Source organism: Coregonus clupeaformis, chromosome 23 (assembly GCF_020615455.1).
Source record: "Coregonus clupeaformis isolate EN_2021a chromosome 23, ASM2061545v1, whole genome shotgun sequence".
NCBI lineage: Eukaryota > Metazoa > Chordata > Actinopteri > Salmoniformes > Salmonidae > Coregonus > Coregonus clupeaformis.
The window spans coordinates 28,689,145-28,716,988 of NC_059214.1; the positions used below are offsets into that span (position 1 = coordinate 28,689,145).

Sequence of the window (27,844 nt, forward strand, 5' to 3'; positions counted from 1 at the left end):
AATCAATATATTTTATATTTGAGATTCTTCAATTAGCCAACCTTTGCCTATATGACAACTTTGCACACTCTTGGCATTCTCTCAACAAGCTAAACCCAAACAAGATGGGATCGCTGCAGAATGCTGTGGTAGCCATGCTGGTTAAGTGTGCCTTGAATTCTAAATAAATCACAGACAGTGTCACCAGCAAAGCACCCCCACACCATAACACCTCCTCCTCCATGCTTTACGGTGGGAACTACACATGCGTAGATCATCCGTTCTCCCACACCACGTCTCACAAAGACACGGCGGTTGGAACCAGAAATCTCCAATTTGAACTCCAGACCAAAGGACACATTTCCATCGGTCTAATGTCCATTGCTCGTGTTTCTTGAACCAAGCAGATCTCTTCTTCTTATTAGTGTCCTTTAGTAGTGGTTGCAGCAATTCGACCATGAAGGCCTGATTCACACAGTCCCCTCTGAACAGTTGATGTTGAGATGTGTCTCTGACTTGAACTCTGTGAAAAATGTATTTGGGCTGCAATTTTTGAGGCTGGTAACTTTAATGAACTTATCCTCTGCAGCAGAGGTAACTCTGGGTCTTCCTTTCCTGTGGTGGTCCTCATGAGAATCAGTTTCATCATAGCGCTTGATGGTTTTTGTGACAGCACTTGAAGAAATTTTCAAAGTTCTTGAAATCTTCCGGATTGACTGACCTTCATGTCTTAAAGTAATGATGGACTGTTGTTTCTCTTTGCTTATTTGAGCTGTTCTTGCCATAATATGGACTTCGTCTTTTACCAAATAGGTCTTCACTATTATTCGACAATGTAGAAAATAGTACAAATAAAGAACAACCCTTGAATGAGTAGGTGTGTCCAAACTTTTGACTGGTACTGTATATATACTGTATATATGTATACAGTGCCTTCGGAAAGTATTCAGACCCCTTGACTTTTTCCACATTTTGATAGGTTACAGCCTTATTCTAAAATTGATTAAATTGTTTTCCTCATCAAGCTACACACAATACCCCATAATGACAAAGCAAAAACCGTTTTTTATAAATTCTTGTTAATTCATTAAAAATTGAAAACAGAAATATCTGCAGACAGGTGTGCCAAGCTTGCAGCATCATACCCAAGAAGAATCGAGGCTGTAATCGCTGCCAAAGGTACTTCAACAAAGTACTGAGTAAAGGGTCTGAATACTTATGTAAATTTATTTTTAATAGATTTGCAAAAATGTCTAAAAACCAGTTTTTGCTTTGTCATTATGGGGTATTGTGTGTAGATTGGCCAGACGGGTGGCACAGTGGTCTAAGGCACTACATCGCAGTGCTTGAGGCATCACTACAGCCCCGGGTTCGATCCCAGACTGTATCACAGCCGGCCGTGACCGGGAGACCAATGAGGCTGTGCACAATTGGCCCATTGTTGTCCAGGTTAGGGGAGGGTTTTGGCCGGTCGGGATTTCCGTGTCCCATCGTGCTCTAGTGACTCCTTGTGGCGGGCCGGGTGCATGCAAGCTGACTTGGACGGTGTTTTCTCAGAGACATGTCTTCCGGGTTAAGCGAGCAGTGTGTCAAGAAGCAGTGCGGTTTGGCAGGGTCGTGTTTCGGAGGACGCATGGCTCTCTCCCGAGTCCGTAGGGGAGTTGCAGCGATGGGACAAGACTGTAACTACCAATTGGGGTGAATAAGATTGATGAAAAAATATATATATTTGAATCCAATTTAGAATAAGGCTGTAACGTAACACAATGTGGAAAAAGTGAAAGGGTCTGAGTACAAAATTATAAACACAACATTCAACAATTTCAAAGAGTTTACTGAGTTACAGTTCATAGAAGGAAATCAGTCAATTTAAATAAATTCATTAGGCCCTAATCTACGGATTTCACATGACTGGGCAGGGGTGCAGCCTGGGGAGCCAGGCCCAACCAATCAGAAGTAGTTTTTCCCCACAAAATGGCTTCATTACAGACAGAAATTCTCCTCATCCACACCTGTCAGGTGGATGGATTATCTTAGTTAAGGAGAAATGCTTACTAACAGGGATGTAAATACATTTGTGCACAACATTTGAGAGAAATAAGCTTTTTGTGCATATGGAACATTTCTGGGATCTTTTATTTCAGCTCATGAAACATGGGACCAACACTTTACATGTTGCGTTTATATTTTTGTTCAGTAATACTTCCAGGGACACGTTCATCTAAATTATCTCCAACATTGCTTTTAAGGCAGAAAATTTTGCCCCCTGTTTGACTGTACATAATAACCCATTCCCATCTGTGGTGACAAACAGTGGGAGCGACCATAGCATAGCATGCAGCTGACTCATGTGTTTCATACAATGGAACTGTAGATTCTTTTGATGTCACATCAGGTATAAAACAGGCTGCAGACCAGCATAGCTATAGCATCGCTCAAAATAACCGTAAACATGCACGGAAAGGTGAGTTAATTTGCAGTTTAGAGGTCAAATGATCTGATTAATACTGTACATACAGTAAGTTTTATAGCAATATATACAGTAATTACATTAATAACACTATGCAAACTGCAGTCCAGTGAGCCATGGTATTGTAACCAACAAAAAAGGGAAAGTTCTAGAAAGTTCTGAACACATTCTGGTCACATATTGTTCTGGCTAATTGCAAGAGTATTTGTTGCAGATCATCTTCTACGAGGACAAGAACTTCCAGGGGCGTTCCTATGAAACCAGCCAGGACTGCCCTGACATGTCGTCCCACCTGAGCAGGTGCAACTCCTGCAGGGTTGAGAGTGGCTACTTCATGGCCTACGATCGCAACAACTACATGGGAAACCAGTACTTCATGAGGAGGGGCGAGTACCCTGACTACCAGCGTATGATGGGTTTCAATGACTGCATCAGATCCTGCCGTAACATCCCCATGGTATGAACCACCATGACAATTCTCACACAACAGTTTAAGTTTTTAATAAACTAATCCCATGTTCAAAATGTATGTTAACAGCACAGAGGAAACTACAAGATGAGGATCTATGAGAAGGAGAACTTCGGAGGTCAGATGCATGAGATGATGGATGACTGTGACTCCATCATGGATCGTTTCCGCATGTCCGACTGCCAGTCCTGCAACGTGATGGACGGTCACTGGCTGATGTACGAGCAGCCCCACTACAGAGGCAGGATGATGTACATGAGGCCTGGAGAGTACAGGAACTTCAGGGAGATGCAGGGACACAATGGAATGAAGTTCAGTTCCATCAGAAGGATCACCGACTCCTGTTAAATTCACAGGACCACCTGTTCAATGAAACAGTTGATTTTTAAATAAAAATGTGTTTTTCTTATTTAATATCAAGTTTTTTGTCTTGTTCTGCAAAAATCTAAAGTTGCCCAACACAACACATTTTCACCAGTCCAGTCCTGTCCTGCTCTGTCATGATTCAAATATTTAAATGTAACTTTCCATGAGTGGTCGAAACTACATTGATCCTATACTCTTTTTACTTTTGAATAAAATCACAAAATTAGGCAAGGCACACCATAGTATCACTCTACTACTGGAGCCCAATTGTGTCAAACTAGAGTCCCATGATTAGATAAAAACAAAGAGTATTGGAAAGTGTTGGAAGTGGTAATATAACTATCAATGCATAGCTTTTACCTAATGAATGTAGCTAAATGTTATTTTATATACATATATTTTACTTTTTATTGTATTTTTGGTTGCATTTCCTTCCATATTCCTATTTAAAAAGGTTAAATGACCCAGTACAGTGTCTGACCTAAAACCTGACCCTGTAGGGACAGAACATGACCCAGTGTCTGACCCAAAACATGACCCTGTAGGGACAGAACATGACCCAGTGTCTGACCTAAAACATGACCCTGTAGGGACAGTACATACTGAACACAATTTGACATATGACATCAGTGTGGCTTAACATTTCTGAGAAATTGCATTTTAATGCACTGATTAAATAACAGAGTAACTATATCATGTATTTAATGGTAAAATAGTATTGTGTTGTGTGTTCATGTGCGATTAAAGGTTACTATGCCTTAGAGTATGCCAAATCTTCAAAAAATATTAAACGGAGGCTATCCCGTTTTTCCCTTGCATGTTTGTTTAATTTTTCATGAATAAATTAATTAATTTGTTTTGCTGAAGGCTCAAGCAATAAAGGCTTTATATATTTAAAACTCACCTGAATGCACGGACCTGGATTTTTCTAACACTTCACACCTTTTTTGTGGGTATACTTTTTCCTGTTCTCCAGTAGCTAATGCACACAACTGCATGTTTGCAAAACCATTGTGAGATAGCAATTTTCTAACCAGATAGATGTGGAAATAATCAGGCACAGCTAATTACTCTGTTTTCTATTTGTAAACATTTACCATTTACCATGCTGAAATACTGAAATAAAACATCAAACTCCCTACACCCATGTCACAAAATACATGTTGCTTTAAACAAGACCAAGCAAAGACTTGACTTGAATTTTGGCTTTGGACCAGTGCTGTTATGAATGACCTCCAATTTCTCTACCTGGGGTTTGACTTCTCCGTTTCCCAGTTCGTAACTCAAGTACCTTGTCTCTTACCTTGCAGATTCTGTAAAGGTGCTTGAGGTGGTCTTCCAAGGTATGTCTGTAAATTGCCATGTTATCCAGATAAGCTGCAGTCCTCACATTAGTCCAGGGCGATGGCTGGTGCATACTGTAATACAACCCGAATGGCATGACTATGAATTGAAACAGACAAAATCCAATGCATAATGCAACACAAACGGCATGACTGTGAATTGAAACCAGCCATCGCTGGTGCAGAATGCTACCCAAATGGCATGACTGTGAATTGGGAACAGACCAAATCTGGTGCCTAATGCAACCCAAATGGCATGACTGTGAATTGGGAACGGACCAAATCCGGTGCATATTGCAACCCAAACGGCATGACTGTGAATTGGGAACGGACCAAATCCGGTGCATATTGCAACCCAAATGGCCTGACTTTTGCCAAGGTCTGTTAATATTGCCGGAACAGGCCAAGGCCTATTAACGAAAGCATCACTGAGCATTATTAGGTGCCAGGCAGTTACCAACTATTTAATGATTTGAGGTAAGTAGAAGAAAGTGTCCATTGGTACCGAATTATTTCCAAATAAATACCAGGTAAATATCAGTGGAAACTGTTATATATACACTCTTAGAAAAAAAGTGCTTTCTAGAACCTGAAAGGGTTCTTCAGCTGTCCCCATAGGAGAACCCTTTGAAGAACCCTTTTTGGTTCCAGGTAAAACCCTTTTGGTTCCAGGTAGAACCCTTATGGGTTCCATGTAGAACCCTTGGGTTCTACATGGAACCCAAAAGGGTTGTACCTGGAACCAAAAATGGGTTCTGCCTGGAACCAAAAACGGTGCTCCTATGTGGACAGCTAAAGAACCCTTTTGGAACCCTTTTTTCTAAGAGTGTATTAACCAATGTACAAACCGCTACTTTAATGTTCTTGGATTCCAGTTATACAATTTGTCAATTGATACATTTTATGCCTAACAGTTTTGTTGGAGGAAAGAAAATGTCAACAACCATCTTATAACATTGGGATTCATTTTGTTTTCATCCATATTTATTTACACTGGGCAAGACCACTTATTATGAAATAATCTTTTTCAGTAATGTGTTATATTTTTCTAATAGACTGATTGATGTTTGAATCATGATGCTACTATTTTTGTGCTTTTTAAATATGCAAGATTTAAATCGTAATAGCCATGAACAAATGTCAGTTAGGTTTGTTGATATCTCTGAAAAGTCTAGATATGAAGAGTTCGCCTTCCTACTGTTATTCAACAGAAACAATAAAGAGATGGGCTCTCCTCACAAATGCACACAGCCGCAAATAATGACCCTTTAAAGGCCACTTTGAATTGTACTGTACAGGGGGGGCCTCTGTGCCATATTGCTCTGTCAGGGGTTTGAACAATGGAGCCACATATTCTTTGGCTGTCGGCTCAGGTATAAAAGCGATAGGGGGACATAAAGAAAATTGTACAATTCTGAGACCAATACAGTAACCGCAACCATGTCTATGGGAAAGGTGTGTGGAGCTTTGATGGAATTTGACTTTTAAGCTTTTTCTAATTTGTTTCAAACAATCAATTGTACTGTACTGTTAGAACTACAACACATTTTAGTAAATGATGGTTTTGTTGTGTGTTTTTAGATCATCTTCTACGAGGACAGGAACTTCCAGGGTCGTTCCTATGAAACCTCCAGCGACTGCCCTGAGCTGACTTCCTACCTGAGCAGGTGCAACTCCTGCAGGGTTGAGAGCGGCTGCTTCATGGTCTACGATCATTCCAACTTCATGGGAAACCAGTACTTTGTGAGAAGGGGAGAGTATGGTGACTACCAGCGTATGGGCATGAACGATTGCATCAGGTCTTGCCGTAACATCCCCATGGTAAATTCATTTCACCTGTTCATTTTGACTCCCATAGGCCATACGGACAGTTCCAGCAAAAGCAATGTGAAGGTATATTTCGCACGATTTGGTCAAACACTTTTCCCATATCCATTTACAGCACAGAGGAAACTTTAGGATGAGGATGTACGAGAAGGAGAACTTCGGAGGTCAGATGCACGAGCTGAGCGACGACTGTGAATCCATGACCGATCGTTTCCGCATGAACGACATGCAGTCCTGCAACGTGATGGATGGCCACTGGCTGATGTACGAGCAGCCCCACTACAGAGGCAGGCAGATGTACATGAGGCCTGGAGAGTACAGGAACATGAGAGAGTTGAGCATGCACATGGGCTCCAACCCCATGAGGTTCAACAGCATGAGGCGTATCATGGATTCTTGTTATTAAATGCACCAATGTCTGACATTTGAGTATTAATAAACTCACCTACCTTTTAAATTAAAGTGTCTTTCATTTTCATTTGAGTCCTTGGTTTGAGGTAAAGGTGCATTCAGAACAGAAATCTGCCTTTTCATATGGTTAGTTTTCCCAGTGCAACAGGAGCAGTACAGTGGGACAGGTCCTCCCCAGGTGATGACATTGTTAAGATGCATGCCATTTCAAAACTTGATGTGGAGTTAATGGGAAAAGAACATGTTCAGATATTACTATCTGTTAAAACCGCTGATCATTACATAAGGTTAATGTTGAATTAAATGTTAGTAAGTACTGTCTATTCTAGTAGAAAGTAAATAATTTGTAGAAAATACTCTGCATCAGTATCAGTATACAGCTCCTGCTTCAGCTGCATCAGCTCTTATTATTCATACTGTAAAGGAAAAACAGGAATTGTGGATTTTTGTTAGGAATGCCTCTTGGGAATGTTTAAACAGCTATGAAACAGTACATTATTGTTTTTTATTGAAGTGGCGACTTCCTGTAATACTCCTCCAAGGCTGTACCATGTTTGCTCCACAAATACTGCCATCCACAAGTCACAGCAAAACCAGGAGAGGGCAGCACCTCCACAGTATAATAGCAGAGTTCTGGATTTTGGGTGGAGACAAAGGCTCAAGGAAAGTGATTCAGTTAAATAACTGTAGCTCAAACATGTACAGTGGGAGGTTTATTAGTTTAACCATTAGATGCAATCCTTATAGATGTCAGACTCATCCAAAGACTGGGAGGCCCACAATATGATTTCTATGATATTTTATATTTATATTTTATATTATAAATGTATATCATATCATATTTATATAAATACAATGTATATATCATAATGTATATCTATGTATTCCTAATGCAGATATGTATAAATTTCTATTAATTAAACAAAGTGTTGACTAATACTAAATAACACATAAAAATAGACTCATTAGATGTAATGAATACCAAACCGATTATTAATATACAGTACTATGCCATGAAGCATTTTAATATTGTTCATTAGGAAGCTCATTTAGCAACCTGTACAGAAACATGTTTCCTAAAAATACAAATAAACTTGGTTATCTAGCTAGAATAAGGCTGCCAACTATCACAAGATTTGATATTGACAAATAGCCTGGGGAATTTGGCCTTGGATCTGCAGCTGTAGTCACTATGTTTCCTTACCTTGAAAATAAAAGCCTCTTTTGGTTTGTTTACGTATTTATAGACATTAATGTTCGATTAACAAAAATAATGGAACCGCAATCTCTCAAATTGTATGTTTAACCTCAAAGTAAGTTTATACCAAGTTGTGATTGTCTATCAACTAGCAGAGTTGTTACAGAGAGGAAGAGCAAGGTGTTGTGGAAGCAGTTTTCTATTTGAATACATTACTGGTGAGCATGTTGGTACACAGTACATTTTAGCAGCTTGGCCTGTTCCAATTCACAGTCATGCCATTCAGGTAGCATTAGTTACTTCTGGAAATGGCTGGAGAATCAGGAAGCAGCAATTCATTACAGTCAAAACGAGTCCCACTGTAAATATTCAAGGTCACTCTCCTGTTGGCCACTGGGTGGTGTATTGTAAAACTCTATCAATACAGTCAATCACATGACCTGAGTTGTTGGCCACGCCAGCAGCCACTCACTTGGCTATGGGTCAGCTGAGACCACAGGTGGCACGAGCACAAGTTTGGCTGGACGTATTCCAAAACCTGACCACTAAAACAGTACCGAAACCACCAGGCAAGGGGAGTCAAATCCCTAATTTTCTTATTATCCATCATACTTGTATTATAGTTTGCTGTGTGTTTGAAATGTTCTTGAATTATATTTATATTTACATTTACATTTTAGTCATTTAGCAGTTTCATACTATGTAGTGCAGCGATGCAGAAAGTAGTAATGTCAGTGAAGGTGATTCATAATAATCAATTAAAGTGTGTCTGTGAGAGCCTACTTTTAAAGATAAAATGAATGCTTGATAAATACATTTTATGTTGGGTATTCTGTCATCAGTTTTGGGTTGAATATTCTGTCATCTGTTCTTTTAGTTACCAGATCTTGGTTTTCCACTGATAAACATGTGTAGAGTACATAATTAGTTACAGTGAGGGAAAAAAGTATTTGATCCCCTGCTGATTTTGTACGTTTGCCCACTGACAAAGAAATGATCAGTCTATAATTTTAATGGTAGGTTTATTTGAACAGTGAGAGACAGAATAACAACAAAAAAATCAAGAAATCATGTCAAAAATGTTATATGTTATTGATTTGCATTTTAATGAGGGAAATAAGTATTTGACCCCCTCTCAATCAGAAAGATTTCTGGCTCCCAGGTGTCTTTTATACAGGTAACGAGCTGAAATTAGGAGCACACTCTTAAAGGGAGTGCTCCTAATCTCAGTTTGTTACCTGTATAAAAGACACCTGTCCACAGAAGCAATCAATCAATCAGATTCCAAACTCTCCACCATGGCCAAGACCAAAGAGCTCTCCAAGGATGTCAGGGACAAGATGGGTATTCCAGCATGACAATGACCCAAAACACACGGCCAAAGCAACAAAGGAGTAGCTCGAGAAGAAGCACATTAAGGTCCTGGAGTGGCCTAGCCAGTCTCCAGACCTTAATCCCATAGGAAATCTGTGGAGGGAGCTGAAGGTTCGAGTTGCCAAACGTCAGTCTCGAAACCTTAATGACTTGGAGAAGATCTGCAAAGAGGAGTGGGACAAAATCCCTCCTGAGATGTGTGCAAACCTGGTGGCCAACTACAAGAAATGTCTGACCTCTGTGATTGCCAACAAGGGTTTTGCCATCAAGTACTAAGTCATGTTTTGCAGAGGGGTCAAATACTTATTTCCCTCATTAAAATGCAAATCAATTTATAACATTTTTGATGTGTTTTTCTGGATTTCTTTGTTGTTATTCTGTCTCTCACTGTTCAAATAAACCTACCATTAAAATTATAGACTGATCATTTCTTTGTCAGTGGGCAAACGTACAAAATCAGCAGGGGATCAAATACTTTTTTCCCTCACTGTAATTAGCACCATTGAAGCCTTTGTGTACATAACAAAAAGGCAATTCACCCTGCTGACAAAGAAAAACAACAATCTTTTGTAATTTGGCAGCCGTGCTGTATTTTCAAAAAGGCTGACATCTAAAGTCAATTGATTAACTTAACAATGTCTCTATTCCTATAGGATATAAAAGGACCATGGCTCGCTTAGTCAGTGTTGCAGTGTGATCACATTAAGCTAACACAATGGGAAAGGTAAGGCATGTTGTTCCGCTGCACATCTTTTGTCTCGTCACACCTTCTTGCTCATTATTTGTCTGACAGAACAAAGAACAATGAACAACTGGCTGCGAGATAGACACTCAGTTGTCTGATCCTTTGTATTGCACAAAACGGAATGTTCTTTCCATTGTCTGCATGTTTACTTCCATTCATATTTTTAGATCATCTTCTACGAGGACAATAACTTCCAGGGTCGCTCCTATGAGTGCAGCACCGACTGTGCCGACCTGCACACCCATTTCAGCCACTGTAACTCCATCCAAGTGGAGAGTGGTAGCTGGATGGTCTATGAGCGCCCAAACTACATGGGCTACCAGTACTTCCTGAGAAGGGGAGAGTATCCCGACTACCAGCGCTGGATGGGCTTTAATGATTGCGTGAAATCCTGCCGCATCATCCCTCAAGTGAGCCCATATTCCTCTTTCCTGGTATACAAGTTAACCCATCATTGATGTAGGTAGTAATACACATGGCAAATAAACATGAAACTTGAAACTTAATAGTAAAGCAGCTGAATGAACATACCCATCTTCTCCTCCTTGTCCTCAGAATCAGGGAGCTCACAAGATGAGAATCTACGAGCGCTCTGACTTTGGTGGTCAGATGCTGGAGTTTGCCGATGACTGCCCCTCCCTCTATGATCGATTTCATTACAATGATATCCACTCTTGCAATGTTATGGAGGGGTATTGGCTCTTCTATGAGCATCCCAACTACAGAGGCAGACAGTACCTCCTGAGGCCTGGCGAGTACATGAGATACAGTGACTGGGGAGCCATCAATTCCAGGATTGGCTCCATCAGACGTGTTGTTGCTCACCCAAACTGAGAGGCAATACATTGTCAACATGAAACTGAGCCTAACATTGAAATGAATAAAAGTTAGGTCCACCCGCCATCCTATTGTCTTCTCTAGTGTTCACTCAATAAGTATGAAAACATACTGTACCCTATACACCTTGCAAAGTTTCAGTAAATTTGTTGAATCGAGGCATCTAATAGTAGTTTTGAGAGAAAACTGCTGGTCATAGTCATCGTCCAAATATTTTTTTTTAAGTTTTTCAAACCATTATCTAAAGACGTAAGAATGCTTACTTCACACACCTAAAATACTTTACTACTAAAGTAAAACCATAAATTCATAACACTCACCAGCAACTCTCAAAATCTCAATGTGAGTGACAGAGAGAATACCTACTCATTCAATGAAAATCAAGCACAATTCTGCACAACATAACAGTTAAAACAGTTAACTAAACTGAATTACTGAAGTTTCTGTATACTGTATAAAAAACTGTAGATACCACACTTTATACCTTGCTCTACATAATATTAGCTCTTTTTATATAATGTTGCTCTTCAAATTTGGTTCTTCATCATCATGAACCACACTCTGTCAGTCAGACTCGCTTGATAAGTAACCTTGCCAGAGACCAGAAGACTTGCTTTAGCTCCCCGAGCTAATACCTAGGCATTATCGCAACAGGCTAACACAGTGGAGAATGGTACCCAGTCGGTCACACACACATAAAACTAGAAGTGTTCTGAGCACATTTCCCTTATTTGTCTTCAACCTCCATTTAAGCCCATTTTGAAATTAACGTAAATACACCTTTATCTCACATTTGTTTTGTTTGCCAATCAGCAGCCCAACACTTTTTATGAGCACCTAAGCAGACTTGAAGCAGACACCTAAGCAGACTTGAAAACTTGGTTGGCATTTGAGGATATGTTCTCAACTGGTTTACTATATAGTCTACTAATCAAACGGATATGAATTTGTGCAGTTAGATAACAAATCAAAGTTGAATTTGGTGTTCTTCAAGGTTTAGTGCTTGGACCCCTGCTAGTTTCTTTGGCTGGAATCCTAACAGAATCTCAGGCTGTTCTCATATGAAATATCAATCCTTGGTGCATACAGGCACCAGATTCCGATTATTTCCATTGCAATTTCCTACAGTCCACTAGGGGAAACGTGAGCGCCTATTACGATCTAGTAGGCTCGCTGCTTGCTAGGGTGTTGTGGATGGAGTTAGAGGAAGGGCTTAAACTGCGAGCTACGGCTCCAAAGATCACAGGTTAAGGCCCAGTGCTAGGCACTCATCTTTATCCCTGTTATTTCTCTGTTTTAACCCTATCCCAAACCTTAAACCTTACCTTAACCCTTCCTAATTAATGCCTAAACTTAAACATAGAGTTGAGTTTCGGTTTCACTTTTGTGCAGTCTGACTGACAGCTTACACACATCAAAAGATTCCTTATTTAATATGACCCCACAGTGCTTTGGTGATTGAGTTGCAGAATGTTAATTTGACCTCAACGCATGATTTACAAAAAAGTTTAGTGCATGGACCTGAGGTTAGGATTTGGGCCTTTATGTACGCTATCCCTTGGTAACATATTCCATAAATATGGTATGCTACTTGTTTGATATGAAGACCAGCTACATCAACAGTTGTGGGCCTCCTGTTGAGACATTATAGCATCATCTTCCCATGTAATGTGTGAAACAAGCACTCTGGGAAATGTGCAAATCAGGTAATCCTCGTAGGAATATTTTCCTCCCTTTAGAATTGTATGGATCGTGCCAGAGTCTGGTCTAGTGGTAGAGCTGCCAACTCCGGACCACACATACTCACTGGCAACAGCGTTATGAACCCCGTCTTCGTCAATCCCCTCTCTCACTGTCTGTATCTGTCTCCTCCTCTACATTCCCTGTCCATAACACGATACAATATCATATTACTAAATACAGTATACATACAGTACCAGTCAAAAGGTTGGACACACCTACTCATTCAAGGGTTTTTCTTTATTTTTACTATTTTCTACATTGTAGAATAATAGTGAAGACATCAAAACTATGAAATAACACATATGGAATCATGTAGTAACCAAAAAAGTGTTAAACAAATCAAAATATATTCTATATTTGAGATTCTTAAAATAGCCACCCTTTGCCTTGATGACAGCTTTGCACACTCTTAGTATTCTCTCAACCAGCTTCACCTGGAATGCTTTTCCAAAAGTCTTGAAGGAGTTCCCACATATGCTGAGCACTTGTTGGCTGCTTTTCCTACAATCTGCGGTCCAATTAATCCCAAACCATCTCAATTGGGTTGAGGTCGGGGGATTGTGGAGGCCAGGTCATCTGATGCAGCACTCCATCACTCTCCTTCTTGGTAAAATAGCCCTTACACAGCCTGGAGGTGTGTTGGGTCATTGTCCTGTTGAAAAACAAATGATAGTCCCACTAAGCCCAAACCAGATGGGATGGTGTATCGCTGCAGAATGCTGTGGTAGCCATGCTGGTTAAGTGTGCCTTGAATTCTAAATAAATCACAGACAGTGTCACCAGCAAAGCACCCACACACCATAACACCACCTCCTCCATGCTTTACGGTGGGAACTACACATGCGGAGATCATCCGTTCACCCACACTGTGTCTCACAAAGACACGGTGGTTGGAACCAAAAATATCCCTCTCGTAGATCCTCATCCTGAAGGATCCTCTGTGCTGTAATGCAATATTTAAAAAACAACAACATTATTTTAGGATGCTTATGTGCTTTGAATGTTGTATATTTAAGCAATAAGGTATGAGGAGGTGTGGTATAGGGCCAATATACCATTGCTAATGGCTGTTCTTAGGCACGACGCATCACGGGGTACCTGGTTACAGCCATTAGCCGTGGTATATTGGCCATATACCACAAACCCCCGAGGTGCCTTATTGCTATTATAAACTGGTTACTAAAGTAATTAGAGCTGTAAAAATTAATGTTTTGTCATATCCATGGTATACGGTCTCATATACCACGGCTGTCAGCCAATCAGCATTCAGGACTGGAACCACCCAGTTTATAACTTCAAATAGGCAATTGCACTATAATGTATCATCTATGAGATAAGATGTCTTACCTGGGGTATCATTCTGCAGGACCTGATGTTGTCGAACATCATGCCCATGCTCATCATGCGCTGCATGTCAGGGTACTCTTCCTCCTCATGAAGAACTGCTGGCCCATGAAGTTGTTGCGCTCATACACCATGAAGCAGCCGCTCTCAACCCTGAAGGACTGGCAGCGGGACATGTAGGGGGACATGTCAGTGCAGTCGCTCATGCACTCATAGTTGCGGCCCTGGAAGTTCCTCTCCTCGTAGAAGATAATCTATAGGAAAAGGGGGACATATAACATTTCCTGAAAATATTAAAAATCATCAAGCATATAGGCTAATTGCATTTTTAGACTCTGGGTAACATTGAATTACTGAATTCCCATAAGTACTGATTCCTCTAACAGTTAGCTAAATAATGTTACTGTACTATTATATTTACAGAATATAGGATGTACATTTCACTTTTGTAAAACTGTAGCCTACATGTAGCTACTGTGAGTCAGATCAGATTACCTTGCCCATGTTGGAATCAAAAATCTCAAATTTGGACTCCAGACCAAAGGTCTAATGTCCATTGCTCATGTTTCTTGGCCCAAGCAGGTCTCTTATTATTATTGGTGTCCTTTAGTAGTGGTTTCTTTGCAGCAATTCGACCATGAAGGCCTGATTCACACAGTCCCCTCTGAACAATTGATGTTGAGATATGTATGTTACTTGAACTCTGTGAAGCATTTATTTGGGCTGCAATTTCTGAGGCTGGTAACTCTAATGAGCTTATCCTCTGCAGCAGAGGTAACTCTGGGTCTTCCATTCCTGTGGCGGTCCTGATGAGAGCCAGTTTCATCATAGCGCTTGATGGTTTTTGTGACTGCACTTGAAGAAACTTTCAAAGTTCTTGATTGACTGACCTTCATGTCTTAAAGTAATTATGGACTGTCATTTCTCTTTGCTTATTTGAGCTGTTCTTGCCATAATATGGACTTGGTCTTTTACCAAATAGGGCTATCTTCTGTATACCCCCCCTACCTTGTCACAACACAACTGATTGGTTCAAACGCATTAAGAAGGAAAGAAATTCCACAAATTAACTTTTAACAAGACACACCTGTTAATTGAAATGCATTCCAGGTGACTACCTCATGAAGCTGGTTGAGAGAATGCCAAGAGTGTGCAAAGCTGTCATCAAGGCAAAGGGTGGCTATTTGAAGAATCTCAAATATAAAATATTTTTTGATATGTTTAACACTTTTTTGGTTACTACATCATTCCATATGTGTTATTTCATAGTTTTGATGTCTTCACTATTATTCTACAATGTAAAAAATAGTTTAAAAAAATAAAGAAAAACCCTTGAATGAGTAGGTGTGTCCAAAGTTTTGACTGGTAGTGTATATGAAACATATTAAAAATGAATTTATATTTATTTTTAAAAAATTGTTACAAAAATACATATTTTTAATTATATGGAATATAATTAATAAAATAATTTTCCAGTTGATACCAATAAAATGTACATTAAGGTAAAGGGCTTTATAAAGGGACAATAAGTCGTTTATAAAATTTTAATTATTAGTTTATAGATGAGATAAATAGCTAAACAGTTATACCAAAATGTTTGAAATTATGTGATTGTTATATTGGTGCTTGCAAAATAGTGAGCTTATATATTTTTGCAATGTTATTGATTACTACTTAAATTAATACTAGTGCAGCCATGTAAGCTTAGGCAACCAGCTAAATGACAAGCACATCATTTCAACCATTCTATTATAAGTATTTATTACTGATATGAAAAACTATCTATGAACTACCGTAAATAACAAACATTAAAAAATAACTTTACAAAAGCATTCAGGTATGACCTGAAACTTGGAGAGCAGCTTGCTCAATTTAAAAGGTTTGCTTGAAGATGTTGTACCATGTGTACCCTACTAGCTACTTAAACTGCACATGCCCATGTAATCACTGTGGGAATATTTACAAAGCTTCAGTGATATTTTAAATATGGCGTGCAATTTGTTTTGCCTTAAGATGAATACTGGCATGAAAATCAGACAGACAATTTAGTTATGAAAGATCTTCAATTATTTTATTACCATGAACAATTAAAGACATTTAATTGCACATATCATTGATACGCTTCATGCTCATGAATCTCATGGATCCCTGGCTCATGCCACCCATGCCCATGCTCATCTCCCTGAAGTTCCTGTACTCTCCAGGCCTCATGTACATCATCCTGCCTCTGTAGTGGGGCTGCTCGTACATCAGCCAGTGACCGTCCATCACGTTGCAGGACTGGCAGTCGGACATGCGGAAACGATCCATGATGGAGTCACAGTCGTCCATCAGCTCCATCATCTGACCTCCGAAGTTCTCCCTCTCGTAGATCCTCATCCTGAAGGATCCTCTGTGCTGTAATGCAATATTTTAAAAACACAACATTATTTTAGGATGCTTATGTGCTTTGAATGTTGTATATTTAAGCAATAAGGTACGAGGAGGTGTGGTATATTGGCCATATACCACAAACCCCAGAGGTGCCTTATTGCTATTATAAACTGGTTACTAAAGTAATTAGAGCAGTAAAAACAAATGTTTTGTCATATCCATGGTATACGGTCTCATCTACCACCGCTGTCAGCCAATCAGCATTCAGGACTGGAACCACCCAGTTTATAACTTCAAATAGGCAATTGCACTATAATGTATCATCTATGAGATAAGATGTCTTACCTGGGGTATCATTCTGCAGGACCTGATGTTGTCGAACATCATGCCCATGCTCATCATGCGCTGCATGTCAGGGTACTCTCCCCTCCTCATGAAGAACTGCTGGCCCATGAAATTGTTGCGCTCATACACCATGAAGCAGCCGCTCTCAACCCTGCAGGACTGGCAGCGGGACATGTAGGGGGACATGTCAGGGCAGTCGCTCATGCACTCATAGTTGCGGCCCTGGAAGTTCCTCTCCTCGTAGAAGATAATCTATAGGAAAAGGGGGACATATAACATTTCCTGAAAATATTAAAAATCATCAAGGCTAATTGCATTTTTAGACTCTGGGTAACATTGAATTACTGAATTCCCATAAATACTGATTCCTCTAACAGATAGCTAAATAATGTTACTGTACTATTATATTTACAGAATATAGGATGTACATTTCACTTTTGTAAAACTGTAGCCTACATGTAGCTACTGTGAGTCAGATCAGATTACCTTGCCCATGTTGGTGGTTGGTGGTTGACAGTGGATCAGCTTGTACTTCTACCGTCATTCTGTGGTCATTTTATACAAAAACCAGCGGTCCATGATGTGTTGTTATTCAAATTATCCAAAGCTGATGATTGAGCAGTATGACGGCTTTCGCTGAACAGGGCCTATGAAGTGTAACAATGGTTTTCATCCATACATTTCTGGCAGTGATGACCTGTGTTGTCTGTTTCATTATAAGCATCACTTTTGTGTATGCTTATCAGTAAGAATGTTCTTTGCATACAGTATGGTCCAATAATGGAGGATGTACAGTAGAGAACTGAGATGAGGTCGATTTCCAGTACACATCTCTGTTGAACACACAGAGACCAATTTTACAGTTATAGTGAAAGAATATGTGAGTTTATGATGTCCTCAATCTAGTATACTGGTCATGTTTGAACAGCACTTTTATAATGATTTTATCTACTTGAAATAATAATATTTTAATATACAACTATATCATCTTATTCATAGCTGTTCTCTCCCTTAGTAAAGGAAATGGTTGTTTAACCTGCCTGTAAATTGCATTTGTCATTGATCATTTGAGTTTATCCACTGGATAGTGTACAGATAAATTAATTGAATAATTTTTGTTTAATGAAATTAGGATATGAATTGGTTTTGATGGGTGATTGATTTACAATGACAACAGTTATAACTTCAAGTCACAAGTGCTTGTATTTCATTCAGTCCAAAAACATAATTGGGACTGAAAGGTGCTGGCGTTTATGTGAGACTTGCATGTGAATGTTTGATTGTTCTGTTAAATTTTGAATTTTCACTAACCAGGATTCCATCCAACCTTTTTATGCCAGTAAAGTACATGTTGGATAAAACATGTCACGACAGGCCTGATGGAAACAGGAAATTTGACGGTAAACTTTCCAAATGTCGACAAAACAAAATACGCTAGACAAGGTGGGATCTTTTTGTGCTGGTAAAATTAATATTGCGAGAAATGGCGATGGAAACGCCTTCATGCGCAAATATTGATATAATAACCATCATATCGAAGTAAACCTGGTGTCACGCAATGATATGTTGTGTGGTCCTCCCACTACGACTCAGGAAAGCACGCAGTTTATTGGGCTACAGATGAAATAAGTTATGATGAACTTCACAGGGTGGTGAAAGTACACGGTGATGAGCTTGATGCTCCTTTCCAATAAATATTGAGGGTCTTATTCTTGTGCCATTTGACAAATACAAATTATCTCGCTCTCATCATGTAGGCTATACCCATACTGTATCTGCGAGCTGTTGGCTAACACGCACATGTCAAGACCAGAGTGGGCACATTCACTATATAACACAACATTTCTTCTGACAAAATCATCAGTAGAGTTGAAAATGTGATGGAAACGAGTGGAGGCTGCTGAGGGGAGGACGGCTCATAAAAATGGCTGGAACGGAGTAAATGGAATGGCATCAAACACATTGAAACCATGTGTTTGATGTATTTGATACCATTCCACCTATACCCTCCAGCCAATACCACAAGCCCGTCCTCCCTAATTAAGGTGTCACCAACCTCCTGTGATGGAAACCCATTTAACTCGTATTTTTTATTGGGTTCATGAGAATTTAACCACAAAAGTTATTTTTATGTGCACTACATCATCACACACAGACTTTTAACAGTCAATTTGATGAAAACACGTCTTTGGTGTGAAGATTTGGTGGGGAAATGCGTATATTACTTTTATGCGAATTTTTGAATATTCACATGAAAGTATTTCACCAGTTGGTTGGAAACCTAGCTAGTAACTTGTTATTTCTCTCATGTCACTTTCATTTTATGCAATATGTGTAATTCTACAGAATTGGTGCAAATTGGGGAACTTACATCACACGTCTTCCAACTCTATGGTCACGGGTAATGGCTGTATTCGCCATACGACCAATGAATTAAGTGCCACATTTTAATGTTATTTAACATAGCTTTTTGTATTATAATAATGAGTTACCAGTCAAAGGTTTGGACACACCTACACATTCCAGGGTTTTTCTTTATTTTTCAAGACATCAAAACTATGAAATAACACATATGGAATCATTTAGTAACCAAAAAAGTGTTAAAAAATCAAAATACATTTTATATTTGAGATTCTTCAAAGTAGCCACCCTTTGCCTTGATGACAGCTTTGCACACTCTTGGCATTCTCTCAACCAGCTTCATGAGGTAGTCACCTGGAATGCATTTCAGTTAATAGGTGTGCCTTGATAAAAGTTAAGTTGTGGAATTTATTTCCTTCTTAATGCGTTTGAGCCAATAATTTGTGTTGTGACAAAGTAGGGGTGGTATACAGAAGATAGCCCTATTTGGTAAAAGACCAAGTCCATATTATGGCAAGAACAGCTCAAATAAGGAAAGAGAAACGACAGTCCATCGTTACTTTAAGACATGAAGGTCAGTCAATCCGGAAAATTTCAAGAACTTTGAAAGTTTCTTCAAGTGCAGTAGCAAAAACCATGAAGCGCTATGATGAAACTGGCTATCATGAGGACCGCCACAGGAAAGGAAGACCCAGAGTTACCTCTGCTGAAGAGGATAAGTTCATTAGAGTTACCAGCCTCAGAAATTGCAGCCTAAATAAATGCTTCATGGAGTTCAATTAACAGACACATCTCAACATTAACTGTTCAGAGGAGACTGCGTGAATCAGGCCTTCATGGTTGAATTGCTGCAAAGAAACCACTACTAAAGGACACCAATAAGAAGAGACTTGCTTGGGCCAAGAAACACAAGCAATGGACATTAGACTGGTGGAAATCTGTCCTTTGGTCTGATGAGTCCAAATGTGAGATTTTTGGTTCCAACCACCGTGTCTTTGTGAGCCGCAGAGTAGAACGGATGATCTCTGCATGTGTGGTTCCCACCGTGAAGCATGGAGGAAGAGGTGTGATGGTGTGGGGGTGCTTTGCTGGTGACACTGTTGGTGATTTATTTAGAATTCAAGGCACATTTAACCAGAATGGCTACCACAACATTCTGCAGTGATACGCCATCCCATCTGGTTTGCGTTTAGTGGGACTATCATTTGTTTTTCAACAGGACAATGACCCAACACACCTCCAGGATTCCATATGTGTTATTTCATAGTTTTGAGGTCTTCACTATTATTCTACAATGTAGGAAATAGTAAAAATAAGAAAAACCCTGGAATGAGTAGGTGTGTCCAAACGTTTTACTGGTACTGTATGTACACTGAATTCTTCAGGGCATAGAGTACTAGGTGTCGAAAGCGTTTCACAGGGACGCTGGCCCATGTTGACTCCAATGCTTCCCACAGTTGTGTCAAGTTGGCTGGATGTCCTTTGGGTGTGGACCATTCTTGATAGAAACGGAAAACTGTTGAGTGTGAAAAACCCAGCAGTGTTGCAGTTCTTGACAGAAACCGGTGAGCCTGGCACCTACTGTCATACCCTGTTCAAAGGCACTCAAATATTTTGTCTTGCCCATTTACCCTCTGAATGGCGCACAAACACAATCCATGTCTCAATTGTTTCAAGGCTTCAAAATCCTTCTTTAACCTGTCTCCTCCCCTTCATCTACACTGATTGAAGTGGATTTAACAAGTGACATCAATAAGGGATCATAGCTTTTACCTAGATTCACTTGGTCAGTCAATGTCATGGAAAGAGCAGGTGTTCTTGAAGTTTTCTATACTCAGTGTATATACTACTCACACACTTTGTTTGTATTGCATATTTGAAATATTTACCTGAATTCCTAATCCACCCCACTCAATTTCTTACTACCGAAACATAGTGGCAAAAGTTGCAATAAAGGGAGAACCATGCACAGTGTGATCATTTAGATTTTCAAAAGCTTTAAATTGAATTTAGATAAATATAATCTATATTGTTCTCTGTAAAATGTTCAATGTTGATTGTATGAATCTGAAACTTGTTGATTGATTGAATTACTTATGCGTCTAATCAATTAAGTTGTTAGATGTTTCAATTATCACTTTACCTATCTTTATTTGGCAAAATAACGTGTTTCTGTGTCGTGTCAATCATAGAGGACTCTAGATGGATATAACGCGCTTTAGTATAGACATTACCATTGAGGGCTTCCAATATTTGAAAGTAATGAATTGGGTGAGATTAAATATTTACATTTTAGTCATTTAGCAGACGCTCTTATCCAGAACAATTTACAGGAGCAGTTAGGGTTAAGTGCCTTGCTCAAGGGCACATCAACAGATTTCTAACTTAGTCGGCTCTGGGATTTTAACCAGTGACTTTTCAGTTATTGGCCCAACTCTCGTAACTGCTAGGCTACCAGCCAATGATCAGAGATTGTCGTTTTCAAATTGATTTGCCTATTGTTTGTAAACCAAAGAAAATGGTAATATCCAGCCAAGACCAAGATTTATACCCGGACATTGGTCTCAAGAGCCAGACCCAGTGAGTTGAGACCATGACAATTTAAAGACTGAATTTATGTGGTCTTGAGTGTTCTCAAGACCAAGACCACTAGCTCAAGAGTCCATGGGCCCTTTCTTCAATTGTAAGAAACTCTAGTAGAGTAAACTCGAGTACAGTACAGTATAGTAGTAGAGCACAGCACAGTAGAGTTCAGTAGAGTAGGGTACAGTAGAGTAGAGTAGGGTACAGTACAGTACAGTACAGTACAGTACAGTACAGTAGAGTAGAGTAGAGTAGAGTAGAGTAGAGCACAGTACAGTACAGTACAGTACTGTACAGTAGAGTACAGTAGTTTATTTGTTTATTCATTTATTAGGATCCCCATTAGCTACTGCACATGCAGCACTCTTCCTGGGGTCCACATAAAACATACAAATACATGACAAAAGTACTGAACTATAATAGACAACAACAACATAACATTACATTAAATAAATACAAATAAAATAAGAGTTATATATAGGAAAGACACCAAGAGACAACAAAAATACTATTTACACACTATTCATATATACTGTACATATTCATATTCAGTAGAGTAGGGTACAGTACAGTACAATACAGTAGAGCATAGTACAGCAGAGTACAGTACAGTAGAGTACAGTAGAGTAGAGTACAGTAGGGTACAGTACAGTAGAGCACATTATAGACGTCTATGTTTTGGCCAAATACTGTAGATGTACATTTTTGGGTTCTCGGAGGGTTGGAGCCCCCCTGCTGGCTAAGCATCTTAATAGTCTACACTTTTTCACAGACGCCATAACGGCACAGATACAAAGATGAGACCTCTATATATCTCTATGGTGTCAATTGTTTCGGTTGTGACCGTTTCGGTTTGGACAATTTTGGCTTATTTTGGACTTTAAAGAATCCCCATTGCTGACATATTAGCTGGCTATTTTTCATTTGGACAGATGTTCTTCCAGCAAACATGTTTTTGTCCTAAAACCGTACGTTTACATATTTCTTATATTTTAGATGTTCGGTAGTGACAAAATACATGAAGATTTACCAACTTGCTCACTAATTTTCTCCAAAATGTTTGCAGACTACTACTCACCATGTGGTCAAGCTGGAGAGGGGTGCAATGAAAGTTATTTATCTTACAATTACCTCATATAAATGTTCTAACATTTGTCAAACCCTTTTACATTTACATCAAACATTTTAGTCCACCAGTGACAGGATCAATAATGGTTGAGGATTCACATAATATGATTTAGTTCTGATTGAAGTGATTACTCAACTGATATCAAGTAATAACTCAACTCGTGTTAATGATAATGATGGTCTTTACTTTTTATGAGGCCTTTTTATACATAGCTGTGTCACAAAGTCCTTTGCAGGACATCAAATCTTTACCATTGTTTAAGATTATTTTAAGATTATTTATAAGTGTGGTCTTTTTTGTATGTGAAAAGCCTTATTATTTTTATACTATACTGGAAGTCTGTATTTCTAAGGCAGTCCCTAGGTACAAACCACTTTTTGTAACAATTTATATTAACTTTCATGAAGAAGCCATTATAAATTCTAAATATGTATAAATGCTTTACAAATTATTATAAATGCTTAGGAATTGTACTACTTGTAATGAGTAATGAAATACTTATTTATTAATATTTTCTTAATGCTATGGTGTTAAACTTTAGATTCAATATTTTCTGAGTTATACTTTCGTTCTTTATTCTTAATGGTGTTTCCTTCTAAACATGATGTTGTCATGCCTGCCTCCTTAGATAGTCATTTATGGTAGCTAAGGCCATTTGATTTTAGTGTCCAAAAGTCTAGTAGTCTGAAAACAGTGACCTCCAGAATTAGTGGGGTATGTTTTCAGGTTTTCAAGTACTCTAGTTGGTCAATAAATGAGATACTGGATTCTAGGCCATAATTAAGTGGTATTTGATTATTGTTTGCACAAGTAATGACCTGACCTTGATTGAATAATTACTGAATATGGTAGTGCCATTTTATACTAACTTATGAGAAACCACAAAAACACAGTGAACATTTAATGAATAATAATTATTTGAATAATGAATATTTAAACAAATCAAAAATCATTCATACACAAAGGGATTAAAAATGGAACCATTTTAATAACTAAGCATGTATTTACAGCAAGTCCATGAGCAGAATGGCTAAAAGTCAGTGACCCGTCTAAAGGAGCCTACAATGGCGCAGGTGGCGCACCATTCGCGGTATCTCCTGTACTCTCCGGCTCTTAGGAAGTACTGTCGGCCCCGGTAGTTGGGATACTCGTAGAAGATCCAGAAGCCGTTCATGATATTACAGGAGTAGACGTGGCGGTGGTGGAAACGATCAGACACACAGGGACAGTCGTCCATGAACTCCATCATGTGGCCACTGAAGTCGGCCTTCTCGTAGATTCGCATCCTATAAGAACCCCGGTACTGTGGAACAACAGGAAGAACAATCAAAATGGCATCCAGTGGATACCGAACAGAGAGTAGATGGACATTATAATTTCAAGACGCCGTTAAATATCCAAATCCATTTCCTGGATAATTCCAGGAAGTTCATAAATCTAAAGCATAAACAGAGATAATTTGAGAGTGATAAATTATGTTCTTATCCTTGCTCCAACTCTCTTGTCTTGATAATAATCTTCAGGTTCCTTTTGTTGCCTCAGTAAAGCTTCCACATATCCGGTCAGAACTTACCATTGGAATCATACGGCATGATCGGATACAGCTACTGAAGCCCATCCAACGCTGATAATCAGGATATTCTCCCCTTCTCATGTAATACTGGTGGCCCATGTAGTTGGGGCGCTCATAGATCATAAAACAGCCGCTCTCCACCCTGATGGAGTTACAGCGGCTGAAGTAGGAGTGCAGGTCTGTGCAGTCATTGCTGCACTCATAACTACGACCTTGGAAGTTCCTGTCCTCGTAAAAAGTAATCTGCAAATCAAGAAAATCCAATGATAAGTTTCACTTTGGGCTGACATGGTGGGGTGGGAAAATATACTGAACACATTATAGAGCAGAGAATAGTAAAATGGTCAGAGTTTACAGTTCATTAGCACAGGGGAAAAGTCCTACCTTGCCCATGGTCTCCGTTGGAGAGATTCCACATGTTTTCAGAGCTTTTTATACTACCTCTTGACAAACAAAGTATTGTTATTCAAATGCTCACATAGTTATAATTCAGGGTACTGGCACATGTTTACCTTTTTGTTGTAGCACAACATTGGGTGAGAAATATGGATTTGTATTTGGGGAAAAAAAGGATAAATAATTACTGGTTTGGTGTTTTGACATGCATAGACAAAGGAAAAGACTAGTATGGTATCCACACGTCCAATGGACAATAGGTACAGAACAATATGGAACAGCCCTTTAGCATTAAATATGTTGCGCAACACTAGAGGTAGCCATTCACTCTCTCTTCTCATCTGCATTTGCAACCCATTTTATGCAAATTAGTACATTTAGAAAGATTGCATCCTGCGTGTAACACATGGACTATTTACAGTACATGATGTGTGAATATTCAATGTGTCATGGGTTACTTACTGTACATGAATCACAACACCAACATGATTAGAAACAGAATATTACTATAACTACATTATTACCAACCACTACCACCACCTTTACCATTACTAGTACACCTCTCCTCCCTGTAGTTAAAACAATTCAAAAGTGAGATTTAACTAATTTTTCCCACATTCTAGCAATTCTTCTCAAACCATAGCATAACTTACCATATCCACTGCCAAGGACAGTCCAAAACCTCTTCCTTACTGGCCCTGCTTAGCTACGCTCTTCCCATGACCATCCTTGACTAATTGCAGCTTGCTTTTATGCAGTAAACAAGCCATTTGTTTGTGTCATTCCTTTATCCCTAGAAATACCAATCACCTCTGTGTTTCAATTTTAGCATGAAAGTAAACAATGACACTGTGCTGGAAAGCTAAATGTAATTTCATGAACATTACATAGGTATCTAGTCAATGGTAGTTGGCTATGCTGTAGGCCTATGTCAATAACAGCCAAGTAATGAAGCGAAGGTTGATATAATATCGTTTGGTTTTTTATGACAGGCCATGTACAAAACTACTTATTATTTTGGCAGGCTGATAGAAAGCTAACTGAAAAGCCACATTTACCCCATAATACGTTTAAGAAACACTTTAATCACAAACAGTACTTGTGACATCCAGATCAAAACATTTAATTGTCCCTAAATACTCATGGTTGTTCCATGAAAGGCCTGAAGGTTCTACCATGAAATCTGTGAATGTTAGAGCCTCGTATTTCACAACTTTGTATAAGAACTGTCTTGTAATGTGAATGGGGATGTGACAGTAGGATATAAAAAATGTCTGGCTTTAGTGTAAACCCAGTGGTCAAAGCTGGTTGAAATGCAGCCATTGGACTAGTTGTAATCTAGTTGTAATGTCATTTCAACCTGTTTTGCCCACTAGGAAGGGTCCAGTTGTACCTCACAAGCCCCAGAGACTAGAAGAGTGTCTAGTTATTGGCCATGCTTTGTTGTCGTCTATAGTTAGTTCATGTGCCCATGCAGAACTGCTGTATCATTCAGAGACTGGGTTCATGCACTGAACAAAGAAGTAGGAAACTTTTCCATCTCACTTCATGAAGGATCCCAGGACATTCGTGGTGCCTGTTGGACATAAATGATCATGTGACCTATACATGTCTTATCCATTACTTTACTTTACTTTTGGAACTTTTACATGAACATTGTGAATGTTATCTGTTATCTGAATCTGTCTTATCTTACTCCACATCTTATTGCTTTATTACTTGGCTGTTAAACACAAGATTACTTTATGTTGGGGGGAGTAAAGTGTGTCAAGCTGTGACAACATGTGGTACCACTACGAAGACTGTGGTAAGTGGAGCAGAGAGTCAGTTAGGTTTATTGGTATGTTAAAGAATTCTCAAGACGTTTAACGCACACTATGTAGTCGCTATACCAAGACAAAATGCAGCTTAAGAAATATTGCCCTTAGAAATATTGAAATAAAAATAATTGTCTTTTAGAAATATTGTTGGTTATAGTACATAGCTCATTAAACTCAGCAACTAACCAGAGAATGATCTAGTTTCCTTATATTATTTTCCTTTCCTTGGTTTTGTTATATCTATATTATCGATTATGTTATATATTTTTATATTTCTATTATTTGATAGGAGCATTCTTGTAAACAAGCTGCATTCATATATAATTAAATATGCCATATACATAAGATCAAATGAATAAATAAGATCAAAACGACCTTATAAAAATCGGATTCTTATCTTTTAACTATAGCAGGTACAGAGAAAGCAAAGGAAGTGATTAACAGGTATCTGAATTATGGTTTATCAATACATTTTTATGATACATGATAATAATTGTATATGATTTAGGCACAGTTAAAGTTCCAATTCCAGGAGGCCAATGTGACTCATCATTATTGATGGGATGCCTCAAATTCACTACGTTCTCCAGTCAGCACTATTGTATACAGTCTACTTCTTTTAGGATCATGGTGTGGATCAATTCAGCCACAATACATGTACAGCTGGCTAATCCCTTATGGGGCACCAAACAGGGAGAGAGTGGATTCATGCTTTGTCTGTTTAACAGACCAAAACACACTAGGCCAAAGTACAAGAGCGATAGCTGTAGCTAGACCTACATTATTTTGCCAATAAATGTATTTTCCCACTTATAATGTGGTGTTTAGTGATCAATCTCTACTTTTTGACATGAGTTACCAGAACAAAAAAATATTCTAGTAATTAGGTGTTTTTATATGTAACAAGGAACGTACATGGTTGTGGTGCTGTACTGATTTGTGTGGGATTTAGATATATAGAGCCTACTGTAGAACAAGAAATAATATATCTCAAATGCTCTATCAAGAAACGCATTTGGACTGCATAATGAGGTTTATTGAAATCAGCAAACTTTGTATGAGTTATCAGTGAGGGTTTCTAGCAACGGGGTTGAGTTCTGAGAAGATACCAATGGCCTTCTCAAAGAGAAGTAAAAGACATAAAACAGAGTTTTTTTT

At 38.9% G+C, this 27,844-nt stretch overlaps 5 protein-coding genes across 7 annotated transcripts; 3 read left to right on the forward strand and 2 right to left on the reverse strand.

Annotated features, from left to right (window-relative positions):
- Positions 1 to 2,419: 2,419 nt before the first annotated feature.
- LOC121537040 (gamma-crystallin M3-like) lies at positions 2,420 to 3,274 on the forward strand. Its single transcript, XM_041844782.1, has 3 exons — positions 2,420 to 2,443; positions 2,664 to 2,906; positions 2,988 to 3,274. The coding sequence occupies exons 1-3, from the start codon at positions 2,432 to 2,434 to the stop codon at positions 3,264 to 3,266; spliced, it is 534 nt and encodes a 177-aa protein (XP_041700716.1). The 5' UTR covers positions 2,420 to 2,431; the 3' UTR covers positions 3,267 to 3,274.
- Positions 3,275 to 5,997: 2,723 nt separating this feature from the next.
- On the forward strand, positions 5,998 to 6,893 carry LOC121537039 (gamma-crystallin M3-like). Its single transcript, XM_041844781.1, has 3 exons — positions 5,998 to 6,082; positions 6,209 to 6,448; positions 6,570 to 6,893. The coding sequence occupies exons 1-3, from the start codon at positions 6,068 to 6,070 to the stop codon at positions 6,858 to 6,860; spliced, it is 546 nt and encodes a 181-aa protein (XP_041700715.1). The 5' UTR covers positions 5,998 to 6,067; the 3' UTR covers positions 6,861 to 6,893.
- A 1,602-nt stretch (positions 6,894 to 8,495) lies between these two features.
- Positions 8,496 to 11,078, forward strand: crygmxl1 (crystallin, gamma MX, like 1). Of its 2 annotated transcripts, none has more exons than XM_041843607.1 (4): positions 8,496 to 8,637; positions 10,091 to 10,161; positions 10,350 to 10,592; positions 10,738 to 11,078. In XM_041843607.1, the coding sequence occupies exons 2-4, from the start codon at positions 10,153 to 10,155 to the stop codon at positions 11,014 to 11,016; spliced, it is 531 nt and encodes a 176-aa protein (XP_041699541.1). In that variant the 5' UTR covers positions 8,496 to 8,637; positions 10,091 to 10,152; the 3' UTR covers positions 11,017 to 11,078. The 2 variants fall into 2 exon arrangements, with proteins under 2 accessions (XP_041699541.1, XP_041699542.1); XM_041843608.1 differs by having other exon boundaries at positions 8,496 to 8,632.
- Positions 11,079 to 16,181: 5,103 nt separating this feature from the next.
- Positions 16,182 to 17,350, reverse strand: zgc:153846 (uncharacterized protein LOC767711 homolog). The gene is made up of 3 exons (XM_041843609.1): positions 17,311 to 17,350; positions 16,825 to 17,076; positions 16,182 to 16,503 (listed from the first exon to the last, which is right to left on the reverse strand). The coding sequence occupies exons 1-3, from the start codon at positions 17,317 to 17,319 to the stop codon at positions 16,204 to 16,206; spliced, it is 561 nt and encodes a 186-aa protein (XP_041699543.1). The 5' UTR covers positions 17,320 to 17,350; the 3' UTR covers positions 16,182 to 16,203.
- A 6,515-nt stretch (positions 17,351 to 23,865) lies between these two features.
- Positions 23,866 to 25,584, reverse strand: LOC121536336 (gamma-crystallin M2-like). Of its 2 annotated transcripts, none has more exons than XM_041843611.1 (4): positions 25,520 to 25,584; positions 24,855 to 24,913; positions 24,471 to 24,713; positions 23,866 to 24,200 (listed from the first exon to the last, which is right to left on the reverse strand). In XM_041843611.1, the coding sequence occupies exons 2-4, from the start codon at positions 24,861 to 24,863 to the stop codon at positions 23,928 to 23,930; spliced, it is 525 nt and encodes a 174-aa protein (XP_041699545.1). In that variant the 5' UTR covers positions 24,864 to 24,913; positions 25,520 to 25,584; the 3' UTR covers positions 23,866 to 23,927. The 2 variants fall into 2 exon arrangements, with proteins under 2 accessions (XP_041699545.1, XP_041699546.1); XM_041843612.1 differs by having other exon boundaries at positions 24,855 to 24,907; positions 25,520 to 25,537.
- Between the last annotated feature and the right edge of the window lie 2,260 nt (positions 25,585 to 27,844).

Bases quoted from the DNA above. Each gene is read 5' to 3' on its own strand.
- LOC121537039 (XM_041844781.1), top strand. The intron at 6,449-6,569 runs GTAAATTCATTT...ATCCATTTACAG, and splicing joins CTTGCCGTAACATCCCCATG to CACAGAGGAAACTTTAGGAT.
- LOC121537040 (XM_041844782.1), top strand. The intron at 2,907-2,987 runs GTATGAACCACC...GTATGTTAACAG, and splicing joins CCTGCCGTAACATCCCCATG to CACAGAGGAAACTACAAGAT.
- LOC121536336 (XM_041843611.1), bottom strand. The intron at 24,201-24,470 runs GTAAGTTCTGAC...GTTGTTCCACAG, and splicing joins CATGCCGTATGATTCCAATG to TACCGGGGTTCTTATAGGAT.
- zgc:153846 (XM_041843609.1), bottom strand. The intron at 16,504-16,824 runs GTAAGACATCTT...ATTGCATTACAG, and splicing joins CCTGCAGAATGATACCCCAG to CACAGAGGATCCTTCAGGAT.
- crygmxl1 (XM_041843607.1), top strand. The intron at 10,593-10,737 runs GTGAGCCCATAT...CCTTGTCCTCAG, and splicing joins CCTGCCGCATCATCCCTCAA to AATCAGGGAGCTCACAAGAT.